The sequence below is a fragment of the Cavia porcellus genome, unplaced genomic scaffold, assembly GCF_034190915.1.
Source record: "Cavia porcellus strain 051 isolate PalLab524CR breed Dunkin Hartley unplaced genomic scaffold, mCavPor4.1 scaffold_23, whole genome shotgun sequence".
NCBI lineage: Eukaryota > Metazoa > Chordata > Mammalia > Rodentia > Caviidae > Cavia > Cavia porcellus.
The window spans coordinates 17,332,381-17,346,693 of record NW_026947506.1 but is presented as its reverse complement, the minus strand read 5'-3'; the positions used below and the strand labels follow the sequence as shown (position 1 = coordinate 17,346,693).

General features: G+C 34.9%; 1 protein-coding gene across 1 annotated transcript in view; it reads left to right on the top strand.

Moving 5' to 3' along the window:
- Window positions 1–14,313, top strand: part of LOC100713932 (zinc finger protein 124-like) — a 105,886-nt gene that overhangs the window by 57,490 nt on the left and 34,083 nt on the right. The window contains exons 2-4 of the mRNA XM_013152689.3: window positions 12,342–12,468; window positions 12,670–12,730; window positions 13,376–13,410. Coding sequence (XP_013008143.1) covers window positions 12,342–12,468; window positions 12,670–12,730; window positions 13,376–13,410 — 223 coding nt within the window. The remainder of the gene's footprint in view (window positions 1–12,341; window positions 12,469–12,669; window positions 12,731–13,375; window positions 13,411–14,313) is intronic.

The following is a 14,313-nucleotide window of genomic DNA, read 5'->3' as shown; positions in this document are numbered from 1 at the left end:
GACACAATTGTGTTATTTGACTATGTTTTTAAAGAGACATGGATGCCATGTCTCACATTATCATTACATTGTTGGTGAGTGTGTAGAAAGTTTTGGAGCAATGACATGCTTTGTGTGGTAGCTCTTTCATAAGAGTGTTAGCCATAGATGTTAACTAATCTCAAGCCTGTTTCAAATGTCCTGTTGCTTCAGAGATAGTTTTGTATGTTAGTAGATTCACAAGTGATTTCTCTTACGTACTGTTTATGTCACCCATGGTAAACATCAGTTTGAGGATAGTTTCCTTGTTTCACAATAGAATCTGTGCCCAAAGATTGATTCTTGTATTTTTCCCTGGGGTTGAATAGCCTTGGTATTGCCTTTTAATGTTTACATCTTTGCAGATATGATTATATAGAAATGTTTGCCTTTATGATCTTTCTCTGTAGTTATTTCCACCACATTTGCATTGTTAAAATAATGGCCTGGTTGGCTTTGTGTAGTTATGTACTGCCTATTTGAATTTTACTTTGTTCAATACACTTTTTCCTTTAAGATTCATCATTTCCTCTTCTCATGTATTATTTCTCATGAGTATACATTTGATTTATTTTGTGTGATAAATGTCAAAATACAAACTTTGGTTTTCCTTTTTTAGAGGTGATTTTGTCACTTTCACCTCGACCATCATGTCATTAATTTGTATGATTATCTGTGCAACAAGTCATATAACTGTTGGTTTAATGTGACTCAACCGTGGAGACAATGAATACACACATTTCAAAATTTAATTTATTAATTTTTTTAATTTTAAAGAGGTGAAGACAAAAGAGAACATAACAAAGCAGATCAGATCAGAACAATGCAAATAACACAGCATTTCACCACAAGACAACCCATATTTAACTACCATAGTGTCTCTTTCTTTGAAATAGTTAAGCATAGCTTCATATACGATAGTATCAAGCATAACAAAAAAGTATAAAACTATTCAAGAAAATGAAAGCATTACAGGGCTTTCAGAACCAAATAGCAGAGAATGAACGATGGCTACTATAATCTCATTTTCCATAGAAAATTTGTTTATACTATCACATGTAATAATATCCAACAAGATATAACAGGATAAAACCAAAGGCATCAGAAAAACAAAAGCCTAGTGGGACTTCAGAATAAGATGATACTAAATAATGTCTGGCTATTGTTTTCTTTAAAATAGCTGTTTATACTATCACAGATAGTTAAATCAAACAATCCAGGATAAAACCATTCCCACTAATGAATGCAGACATTGTAAGTCTTCAGAGTAATGCAATGAGGAACCATGATTACTATAAACTCTTATGTACTCTTACCATTTCTATTTGGTATTTATACATGTGAGTTTGATTTCTTTCATTAATGAGTATGGTCTCAAGTTTTGTCCATTTATTTATACATATCTCAATATGATCATTTTATAGCTCAGTAGTACTCCATTGTATAAAAATACCACAACTTTTTTATCCATTCCTCAGTTGATAGATGTTGTTTCAAAGATCTGGCTATTACAAATTGTGCTGCGATACACATGGGTGCACATATATCACTGTGGTATGATGATTTCAGTTCTTCTGGGAATATGCTTAGAAGCGGAATAGCTGGAACAAGTGAGACTTCCAATCCCAGCTTTCTGAGAAAACTCCACACTGCACCCCCAACATTGCAGGAGAGTTCCTTTTTCCCCACAGCTTCTCCAGCATTTGTTGTTGGTAGTTTTCTTGATCCTGGCCATTCTTTCATGAGTGAAATGGAATCTCAGTGTGGTTTTAATTTACATTTCTCTAATGCTTAATGATGATGAACATTTTTTCATGTATTTATTTGCCATTTGTATTTCTTCATCTGAGAACTGTTTGCTCATGACAAATGCCCATTTTTGGATTGCATCTTTGAATTTCAGGGGTCCAGTTTTTTTTAAATTCTTAATATGTTTTAAACAGAAGTCTTTTCAGGATCAGTTCACTTTAAGATTTTTTTCCAGTTTGTGATTTTTTTTTTTTTCACTATGCTGGAGGTTTCTCAGCAGCATAAGCACCTGCCTTGCAAGCAGGCAGTCGTGAGTTCGATCTCTGGTACCAATAAAAACGAAAATGAAAAAGACAAAAAAAAAAAAAAAAGACATAATTCCAGTTATTGATTCTGGGAAGTATTTCCTGTGTGGTTTGATTCCTGTTTATGAACTCTTTACCTACCCCTGTGTCTTCAAGATTTTTACCTAATTTGTCTTCCAACAGATTTACTGTTTCTGTTTTAATATTCATATCTTTGATTCACTTAGATTTTAGTTTAGTGTATGATGATAAACATGGGTCTAGTTTTAGGTTTTGGCATGTGCAGAGCCAGTTTTTCCAGCACCATTTATTAAAGAGACTGTTATTCTTCCAGGAACATGTTTGGCTCTTTTATCAAGGATAAGGTGGTTGAGTGTGTTTGTACTTCTCGTTGTATCGTCTAACCAATTCCATTGATCTTTGACTCGGTTTTGATTCCAGTACCATATTGATTTTATAACAGTAGCTTTGTAGTATAATTTCATGTCAGGGATTGTGATGCCTCCTGCCTTGCATTGTTGCTTAGAGTTGCCTTTACTTTTCTAGGTCTTTTCTGATTCAAGATGAATTTGAGAAATATTTCTCTAGATTTGTGAGGTATGCTAGTGGTATTTTGATTGGGTTGCATTAAATCTGTAAAACAGCTTTCGGAGAATAGCTATTTTCACAATATTTGTTCTTATCCATGAGCAAGGGATGTCTTTCCATTTTCTGAGATAGTCTTGAATTTTTCAGTATATTATAAATTTCCCTATATAGATCTTGTACTTCTTCTGTGAGATTAATTCCGAAGTATTTCATATTTTTGGATGTTATTGTGAAGGGTGTGGCTTCTTTTATTTCTTTCTCAATGATCTTGCTTTTAGTGTATAGAAATGCTGTTGATTTTTCATTATTGATTTTGTATCCAGCTACATTCCTGAATTTATTTATTATATCTAGGATTCTTTCAATGGAGTTTTGAGAGTCTTCTGTGTGGAGTATCATGTCATTTGCAAATAATGATAATTTAACTTCCTCTTTTCCTATCTTTACTCCTTTTGTGTCTCTCTCTTGTCTTATTTCTCTGGCTGGTATTACCAGTACGATGTTAAATAGGAGAGGTGATAAGGGGCATTCTTATCTTGTGCCTGATTTTAAGGTAAAGGCCTTCAGTTTTTGACCATTTAATATGATGCTGGCTGTGGGTTTGTCATAGATGGCCTTCATCATATTGAGGTAAAGACCATCTGTTCCAATTTTCTGTAAGATTCTTATTACGAATGAGTATTGGACCTTATCAAAAACTTTTTCTGCATTTATAGAGATGATCATGTGATGCTTACTTTTGGCTTTATTGATATGGTAGATTACATTTATTGACTTATGTATGTTGAATCATCCCTGCATTCCTGGGATGGATCTCACTTGGTCATAGTGTATAATATTCTTGATGATTTGGTACATACTGTTTGCCAATATTTTATTGAGGATTTTTGCATCTATGTTAATTAGGGAGATTCGTCTGTAGTTCTGTTTTTTGTTGGGTGTTTCTCAGGTTTTGATACTACAGTAATATTTGCTTCCAGGAATGTCTTAGGTAGAATTGCTTCCCTTTCAATTTCATTAAAGATTTTGAGGAGTTGTCGGCAGTAAGTCTTCTTTGTATTCCTTGTAGAATAATGCAGTGAATTCGTCTTGCCTGGGCTCTTAGTAGGTAAGGACTTCATTACATTGTCAATTTCATAAACAGAAATTGGGTTATTCAGCAGTTTTACATCTTGAACAAGCTTTGGTATGTTGTATGTCTCTAGAAAGTTGTCCATTTTTTCTGTTAGTGAACCTATGAGAGTAGAAGTTTTTGAAATAGGTGTTGATGATCTTCTGTATTTCCACAGTCTGCAGTGATTTTGTCTTTTCTATTCCTTGTTGCATGAATTTGAGCTGTTTCTTTCCTCTTTTTAATAAGATTGGGTATGGGCTTATCAATTTTATTTATTCTTTTAAAGAACTAACTCTGATTCATTGATATTTTTGGATTGTTTTCTTAGTCTCTGTTGTATTAATTTCTGCTCTTATTTTTATAATTTCCTCCCTTCTTTTGGCTTTGGGCTTGACTTGCTCTTGTTTTTCTGGATGTTTGAGGTATAGCAACAGGTTGTTTATTTGTATTTATTCTGTTTTCCTGATGTGGGAACTTAGTGCAGTAAAGTTTCCTCTGAGGACTGCTTTCATTGTATCCCACATATTCAGGTAAGTTGTATTTGTATTTTCGTTTGCTTGTTGGTATTGTTTAATTTCTTCTTTAATTTCCTCTGTGAACCACTGATTGCTCAAGTGTGTATTATTCATTTTCCCTGTGTCTGTGGGGCTTTTGCAGTTTCTTTTATCATCAATTTCTAGTTTTGTGGCACTATGATCTGATAACATGGCATGGGATATTTTGAATTCTTTTGCATTGATTTAAATATATTCTGTGAGCTAGTAGATTGTCTATTTTAATGAATGTCCCGTGTGCTGCTAAGGAAAATGTATATTCTGATGTTGTTAGATGGAACACTCTGTATATGTCTACCAAGTCTATTTGTTCACAGGTGTGAATCAGTTCTGTTATTTCTTGACTGATTTTCTGTATGGTTGATCTATCCCTTAGTGTCAATGGTGTGTTAAGGTCTCCACTTACAATTGTGTTATTGATAATTTGATTTTTCATTTCTACTAATACTTGCTTTGTATAGCTGCTTGCTCTGGAATTTGGTGCATACATAGTTAAGTTTGTTATCTCTTCCTCTTGAAGTTTTCTCCTAACCAGTATGCAGTGACCATCTTTTTCTCTTAGGATCATTCTTGGTTTGAAGTTCATATTATCTGCAAGCAAAATAGCTATCCCCACTTTTTTTTTTTCAGTTCCCATTGCATGAAATATTGTTTTCTATCCTTTGACTTTTAGTGTGTGAGTTTCCTTTTGGGTTAAATAGATTTCTTGGAGACAGCATATGGTTGGATGTTGTTTCTTGATCTATTCTGCCAGTCTGTTTCTTTTAATTGGTGAACTGATACCTTTTACATTAATGGTTTTAACTGTTATATATTGGTTTATTTTTTACGTTTTATCTTTCTGCTGTTGCATCTTTATCTTTCCATTCTGTTTAACTGTCTGCCTTGCTTAGTGTTTTATCCTATGTGTATCTAAAATTTCTTTCAGTATTATTTGCAGAATTGGCTTACTAATCATTCCGTTCTTCAGCTGTTCTTTGTCATAGAAGTATCTTATTTCTCCATCAGTTTTGAAGGACAGTGTTTTAGGGTTCATCAGTCTAGGTTGGAAATGATTTTCCTTTAGGATCTGGAATACTTCACTTCATACTCTTCTTGACTCCATTGTTTGTGTTGAAAAGTCTGCTGTGATTCTGATAGACTTTTCTTTATATGTGATCTGTCTTTTGTCTCTGATAGCTTTTAGTATTTTATTCTTATGTTGGATTTTTGGGATGGTGATTTTTATATGCCTGTGTGTAGTTTTATTTTTGTTATGCCTATTTGGAGTTCTACATGCTGCACTAATCTTAATTTCAGTTTCTATTCTCATGTTTGGGAAATTTTCAGCTATGAATTCTTTGAATAGCCTTTTGATATCATTTGTGTTGTTTCCTTCTTTTTCATTTATTCCTGTTAATCTTACGTTGTTTTTCTTTGAAGCATCTTACAGCTGTCAAATTGTTATTTCCTGATTTCTTGTTATTTTTAAAAGATCTTGCCTTTCCTGCTCACTAGCTGCCATCTTGTCTTTGAGGTCTGAAATTTTTCTTTACTTTCTTTCAGTCGGTTTTGAAAACTTTCGATGGAATTTTTGATTTCCTGTATATGACTTTGAATCTGCTTCATGTATTGGGTTTGTTTCTTAAATTGTTCATCCAAGGATTCTATCTTTTTGTTGTGTTCCTCTAATTTTTTAACTGTGTCTTCTTTAGATGTGTTCAGCATCTCTTTCATTACTTTTATCATTTCTTCTAACTGGGAGATTATTTCTAGTTTGAATTCCTTTAAAGATTCCTGGAGTTGCTTTATTTCAGTTGCTATTACAGGCATTTCAGGCATATGGCATATATTTTCTTCTATGTACATGGCTTGTAGGCTTTCTTGGGATGGGCTGGAGGTTTTCAATTGCATTTTGGACTTCTGTTTTGCCATTTTCCTATATTTCTTTGTTTCACGTTTTTTTCTAAGGCTTCCCCTGGATGTGCTGGACGTTGTCTCCTATGCCCTAGGCCCTAGGACTGAAAGGAGGTTGCTGAGCATGGTCCGGTCAGGCCCTCATGCCCTCCTGTGCTACCTTCAGTGTTCCAGGTAGCAGGGCAGGCACCTACCCATTGTGGATGATGGGCTAAAGCTCTCCCTGGGCAAAGACCAATTCCCTGAAGCTCACTTCACCTGCTCTCAACTCCTGTAATTGAAAAAGGCCACTGGGGGTAATCTACTCAGAGTACAAAACCTCCCAAGGCCAGTCTAGTGTGGGTAGGCTATGGGCGAATCCTTGAGCTCTCGGAGCAATGATCTTAACACAGTGTCCTGGGCTCGGGATGGCACGTGGACTCACCCCAGCCAACAGCTGAGTTTCTCAGTTCCTGGTTCCAGAGAAAGGTTGCTGGGCGTGTCCTGTTCAGGCCTGAAACGTGCCAGGTGAGTGCAGCCTAGTGTGCCTGGACTCTGGGCAGGCCCTTGAGCTCTGGGAGCAGTGATCTTAACACAGTCTCCCGGGCTCTGGATGGCACAGGGACTCACCACCGCCACCAGCTGAGTTTCTGGGTTCCCAGTCTGGAGAAGGTCCTAATTTCAGGTTTGGAGACCATGTGTTTGTTATAGGATCTTTGTACTTTATCTGGTTAGGACATTTCATTTAAGATTCTCTTCTGTAGAAACCTTGCAGAAATAATGAATAGAAATTGAATTATAGAAAATAACGTTTATACTAATATTCAAATAATCAGATGAGGGTTTTGTTTGTTGTTTTTTATAATTAATATTAAGATAAGTTTCTAATAGTGAGACATGCTTATCTTTGATGAACAGCATTTGAAAATGTGTAGTATCTTTCCTAAATGTTTACATTTCCTACACTATAAGAAGCTTGCTGTTTTTAGTGAGTAACAAAAAATGAGAATTTAAAAATGTAAATGTCTGCATTCTAAATTACTGAGATAAGACAGACTTTTTTGCAATGCATTTTATAAATGTTTTCAGATATTCCTGGAATATGTGCACTGTGGTATTTATCATCCCTGTTCATCAATTCCTATTGGGAATGACCTAAAACTTCATTTCCCTATTAATAAAATACACCTAGTTGCTAAATGTAGGCTTCAGTTTTAATATCCTCTATTGCCATGGGAAATGTTAGGAAATTTATTTTTAAATAGATGTTTTGAAAGACTCTTAAGTTGTAACACCTTATGCTAGGATGCCATTCGAGCTGACCCAGCAGCCAAAGTTCTCACTTGTGCTTCTTCATTCCATTTTAGATCTCAGCAACCACCACAGTCACACTTGTTTAGACATACTATACCCAACCACAGTTAATTTTCTTTGGCTTTCTTGTGGCAGCTCCAGCCAGTGTTCCTGGTGCTACACTTGCTGATGTTCATGTTCACACTGCTAATGAAAGCACTGTGTAGAGTAAATGTATGCTACACACATTTTGTGCCTACTGTATAGTTTTTGTACCTCAGAAATTGTGTTCAGTGTGATAATATAACCTGCTCTACTCTTACAACTGTGTCACATGTGTGGCATACACTAATTGCATATTCTGCACGTTTTCATACAGTCAACCATATTGATGGTTATGGATTCAGCCCACTGTCTTTAACTTTGCATTCCCTGTGTTAAAGTCTGTGCCCTTGCACTTGTAATCATGATTGTATTGTGTCTTTATACTGGCATATAGCTGTTCTATGAAAATCCCATGCACTCACAGATGGGAATTTTGGGAGGTGACCAAATCTTGGATGTCATGGATATATGATCTTTGATTATTCCATAGCTGTGTATGATTTTAGGAGGTAACAGAAAGAGGTGATTCACTGTGGATATGAACTATATGAGTGTACATATATCTCTCCTGCTCCTTTGATGACCTTTTCCTTTCCTGTGCCATGCCATGCACAAGTATCCTGTTTTCCATTCCCTTCTACCCAGCCACCATTCCTTGGATTTAGCAAGCTATGGACTGAAAATTCTTCATTTTTTCTTTTGAAGAGAATAAAGGGAAATGAGACAAAATAAAATAGGGTCAATCAAAATAATAGAATGGACATAGTACATGACTTTAAAATGAAAAACATGCTGATCTATAATGGCTACTGTAATGCCTCTTTTTGTCTTTTGAAGAATTGCCTGTATCATCAAGCATAATAAATCAAACAAAACAATACAGAACAAAACCAATTAAAACAAAACAAAGGAGACATTATAGGACTTCAAAGAAGATAGTCAAATAAAGATGGTATCATAGTATATCTTGTCTTCAAAGTAGTTGCCTATACTTGGTACTATCAAATAAAACAGAATAGAGTAAAATCAATCAACGCAAAACAATGAAAGCAATGCAGGTTTTCAAATGAAGCTGATAAGAAATCAAAAATGGTTATCATAATCTATCCCGCTATCTATGGAACAGCTATCCATGCTATCAAATCTAATAAAAGTAGCAAACTGAAACAAAATAAAACCAAATTAAACTGAGCAATGAAAACAATATGTTTCAGATCATGATACTGGATTAACAGTGAATACTGCCTTCCATTTTTAGACAATTCCTTCCCTTCCAATTTCACAGGGTGTATTATTCATTTTGGATTCCACTAACACCTTTAATTTTTGTATGAGGGATGTAACCTACTATTTACCTAAGTGATTACAAAACTTTTTACCACTGATCATGATCCCAAGTTGTATCCATTTACTTACAAGAGCCACAAGGTTATCTTTCTTTATGGCTGAATAGTTTTACATTGTATAAACATTTGTCATCTTAAACTTTCAGTCTAAAACTCCCTTTTTTGGTAAGTGTATTTCTTATATAAAGCACATTGATGTGTCATGTCTCCAGATCTGCTATGCCTGGGTTTGTTTTTATTGGTGAATTGAGGCCATCTATATTAGTAATTAAGGGCAACCTTTTTTGCCTCATCTCTGGCATGCTGTTTTTCTGCCAATGGTTGTCTACTTTTTCCATATATTCCACTGTCTGTCCATTCAGTGAGTACACTCATCACTGTTCCTGAATTCCTGGCCTATTTTTTCTCTCTCTAGAATGAATGTCCTTCATTATTTTTTGTAGGATTGGTTTGTTGGTCATGAATTCTTTTAGTTATTCTTTGTTGTGGGAGTATCTTGTTTCTCCATTAATTTTGAAAGATAATTTTGCAGGGTACATCCACCTGGGTTGGACATTATTTTCTTTCAGGACTTAGAATACTTTATTCCCAGGTCTTCTTGATTTGATGGTATGTGTTGAGAAGTCTATCATAATTCCTACGGGTTTTCCTTTTTATATGATCTGTTTCTTTTTTTCTGATGGCTTTTAATATTGTGTTCTTGTGTTGAATTTCTGGAATCTTGATTATTGTATATCTGGGTATAGATTTCTTTAGGTTATAGTTTGCTGGAGTTTTGTATGTCTCACTTATTTGAATATCATTTCCTTTTCCTATACTTGAGTAGTTTCCTTTAATTATTGGTGTAAAAAGGATTTGTATTTCATTTGTGTGCACACCTGCATTTTCCTTCACATTTTTTCTTAAATTATACATCTTTGTGTCATCCTGTAGCCTTTGTATTGCTACTTCCTGATTCTTTGTTATTTTGAAAAGATCTTTCCTTTCAAGATTACAAGCTGAAAATCTGTCTTCAGGGTTTGATAGTCTATTTTTAGTTACTTTCAGGCAATTTGCCAACTTTTAATTTTCTGATTATCTCTTTGAATCTGTTTCATGTATCCTGTCTTTTTTTTTATTCTTCATTGAAGTTTTCCCTCATTTTCCTATTCTCCTCTACTCTTGCATCTGTGTCTTCTTTAGATGTGTTTAGTATTTCTTATTACATTTCTCATTTCTTCTTTCCTTGTGATAGTATTTCTGTTCTAATTTATTTTGTAGTCTCTTGAAGTTGATTGTTTATTCAGTTATTGCTACTTCAGAAACTTCAGGAGTGTTACTCCCTGTCTCTTCTGTGTTTACATCTCCTTGACCAGTACTGCTTCGGTGGGAGGCCAGAGACTGCCTTTTGTTTCTTCCTTTTCTCATGTTCCTGGTTTCTTCTGTAAAAGTGAGTAGTAGGGTCCCTGGCTCTTCCTATGTTGTGTACAATTTCTCTGAAGCAAGGCTATTTGCTTTTTTTTTTTTTTAATTTTCTTTAAAAGGAAAAAGAGAAAAACACAAAACAAAACAAAGTGGTGTAAGGGTACACGTAATACAGAACTATAAAAAAAAAAGTAAGAAATCACCTGTTAATAGATTACATATTATCATCTTAGAAATAGTTGCTCAAATCACAGTATCAAAGATTACAAAGTGGACATTCAAACAGAGAGACTGCAAACAGCTGTGTTCAATGATCCAAAAACATTAATATAGTCAGCTATTTAACACCCCTAAACACACTTGCTGTTACATCCGTTAGAGCTCTTTTTTCCCCTCTCTTTTTTACAACAAAATTTACACATTTTGGATTTTATTACTCCTTAGTTCTTATTACTTTTTTTGGGGGGGAGAGAATAAAGTCAAATATGGCAAAACAAAGCTCTCAGTCAAAACCAAGGATAGACATAGCACATGATGTAGAACAGAGTACAAGGTTATTAACAATGGTTATCAACATTGTCTCTTGTTTCCTTAAAAGGAATTGTCTATCTCATTAGATATTATAAAGTTGGACAAAACAGTGGAGAACAAGACCAATAAAACTTAGGCATTGTGAACATTACAGGACTTCCAAAGGAGACAATAGTCAAACCAGAATGGGCATCTTTGTGAATCTTATTGCCTTCAAATTAGTTGCCTATACCCTCAGACTTGCTACTATCGCACAGAATGGAACAGAGTCTAATCAGTCAAAACAAGATCGTGGGAGTATTACAGGACTTCAAAACAAGTTAATAGGAGATCGAAAAGAGTTACTATTATATATCCTAATTTTTTAAATTTTTCCCTCTACGGCCATACCACCCTGAACACGCCCGATCTCGTCTGGAGTAATGTTTTCACTGGAAAAAAGAAGGGTGAAAAAAATGTCAAAAGCATTAGGGGTTAATATAAATACAAACTGAATCTCCTTGAGGTAGGGCATCTGCATATGCTTTGTGTATGCATGGAAAGGTAGAAAAAGCAAGTTCTCTCGCATAATTGCGATGGTGCATGAATGATTTGTAGATATTATTTCAAAAAATGAAAATTCTAGCTGGGTGTGGTGCCAGATGAGTGTATTGCTAGTACTCAGGAGGTTGATATCAGAGGATTCTTGGATGTTCAGTTTCACCCTGGGCTACACAATCAGTTCAAGCCCAGTCTTATGTATAAGGGAAAAACCTGATTCAAAAATAAAAACCTGACACACTGAATGAGGTAGGACAAAGTGTAGAAGCAGTATAAAAGCAGGTGAAAAGAGCCACTTGTAGGTCTGCAGACATATCAGTAATTAAGTGGAGAATGGTGTTCTGTTATTAGAAGAGCACGTGAAAGTACATACAGCATGGGAAAGCAGTGGATGGTGGTGACAGGCAATAACATTTTCTGAGCAAGAAATTTCCCTATGAAAAATGCCTGTTGTGTATAAAAATATATGATCATAATAGTGCTCAGTTAAATTCAGCATAATATATTATACATTTTGTGTCCAAAATCTTGTAATTTTTACTGTTGGGAATAGGCAGTGACCATTTTGAAAGGCATGCTTGCTGGCTTCTTTCTCTCAATAAGTATCTGAATTAGAGATAAGTTGTGTGTTGTATAGCTTTTACTGGAGTGCAGAATCTAACACTATGATAACTGCACAAACTGCAGTTATATACACTCCTTTTTGTCAAAAAGCAACCATGAAGCAGCTTTTTTTTGTTACTCTGTTTCATTTCTTTTCAGTCAGAGTCTCACAATGTAAATCATGCAGATGTTGAACTCACTCTGTAGCTCACAATGGTTTTGTAGTCATGACTGTCTTTTTGCCTCAGCCTCCTGAGTGCTGGGATTACAGACATGTATCACCACACTTTGCTCAAATATATGTATGATCCTCTAGGAATCAGTGACGTTTGAGGATGTGACTGTGACCTTCACCAGTGCGGAGTGGACTTTGCTGAGTGCATCCCAAAAGCAGCTCTACAGAGATGTGATGGAGGAAACCTTTCAGAGCATCATGACTATAGGTAAGAATGAAATCTCGTTCTTATTGATACACTTAGAGGAGATGGCTTTTTGCTCTTCAGTGCAGTTTCATTAAATAGAATGTGAAAACAATTAGAAAAATTAATTTGGCCTGCTTATATTATATCATGAATCTAATTGGCATGTGTTAATTTTTATGTAATAATGTAGTGACCACTTATACTTCTGTGTCTGTAATTCAGGAAGACTCTTGGGTAACCAGAAAGTGGAAGAAGAGTGCAGTAACCTCTGTAGAAATCTAAGGTAATTTGTCCTTTTAAGAAAAATGTATAAGCCTTAAGACACTACATAAGGAAAAGGACTAAAATAAAAAAAAAACCAACACCATTTTTAAATTTCTTTAATTTCACAAATACTCTCCAAAACTATATGCAGCTTGAGTATGTATAGTCTGAAAAGTAAACACAAAAATATTCCAACATAAGAAATGGATTTATAAGTAAAATCATACAAGTGACACTATCTCACGTGTAATACAAAAAAATGTTGCTTTATTGTCAACATCATGAACATGTATGACGTTGTTATTAGGTGTTTTGTGTAGCTGTGAATGAGAGGTAATGGATAAAGGAAAGTGATATTTTAGAGATGGGAAAGACAAATGGGATAAAAGTAGAACAGAAAGAGTAAATAGGAAATGGTGTTAAAATTAATCAACATGTGTTATGCATATATATGTAACTCAAAATAAAACTAAAATTACTCTTATAAAATATACCAACTGAAAAATTTCCAAAAATATAACAGTCTTTAGGGAAAAGCTTTCTCAAAAGATCCCTCATATGTATTCTTTTAATTCATTATCAAAATTCTTAGCAGGCATCAATTAATCTCTATTAAGTCATTGATATGGAGAGGTGTTTTATTTGTTTTTTTTTATTTTTACAGAAATGAAGATGTTGAGAAATACCATCTATATAAAGGTTGGAATCAGCACAAAGAATGCTTTCTTTGCTCTCACGATGCTAATGTGCATATGAAACCATGTGGTTTAAAACCAATTGAAAGTCTTACTTGCAGAAAGCTTTTGATTGGGCCTTTTTCACTAAACATGCCCATCATAGCTCACACCTCAGTAAAGACAGATGAATATTTTGAACTCAAAGGGAAGCTGTTTAAATGTAATGAAAGTAGAAAATACTGTGATGATTTGCAGTCCTTTCAGAATCCTGCAAGAACAGAAGCTGGCAAGAAACCACGTGAACATGATCAGTGTGAGAAATCCTCCTCTGGTCTTAGTGAAAGAACTCATCTTAGAGACAAGATATTTGCATGTCCAAAAATTATGAATGCCTCCAGGAGGCCCAGTGATGTTCAGATCTATCAGACAAATCACAGTTGGGGTGCACCCTCTGCATGTAAGCAATATGGGAAAGCTGTCAGCACACATACTATTTCTCAACAACAGGAAAGAATTGAGATAGAGGAGAAAAAGTATGTATGTAAGCAATGTGGGAAAGGGTTCAGGAAAAGTTGTTATTATCAAAAGCATGAAAGAACTCACACTGGTGCGAATCCATATATATGTAAGCAATGTGGGAAAGCTTTCACTACACAGTATTATTGTAAACTACACGAAAGATCTCATACTGGTGAGAATCCTTATATATGTAAGCAATGTGGAAAAGCTTTCAGTATAAAGAGCAGTTGTAAAAGACATGAAATAACTCACACTGGTGGGAGACCTTATGTATGCAAGAAATCTTATGTATGTAAGCAATGTGGGAAAGCTTTCACTACACAGGCAAATTTTAAAGTACATAACAGATGTCACACTGGTGAGAAACCTTATGTATGTATGCAATGTGGGAAAGCTTTCAGCAAAC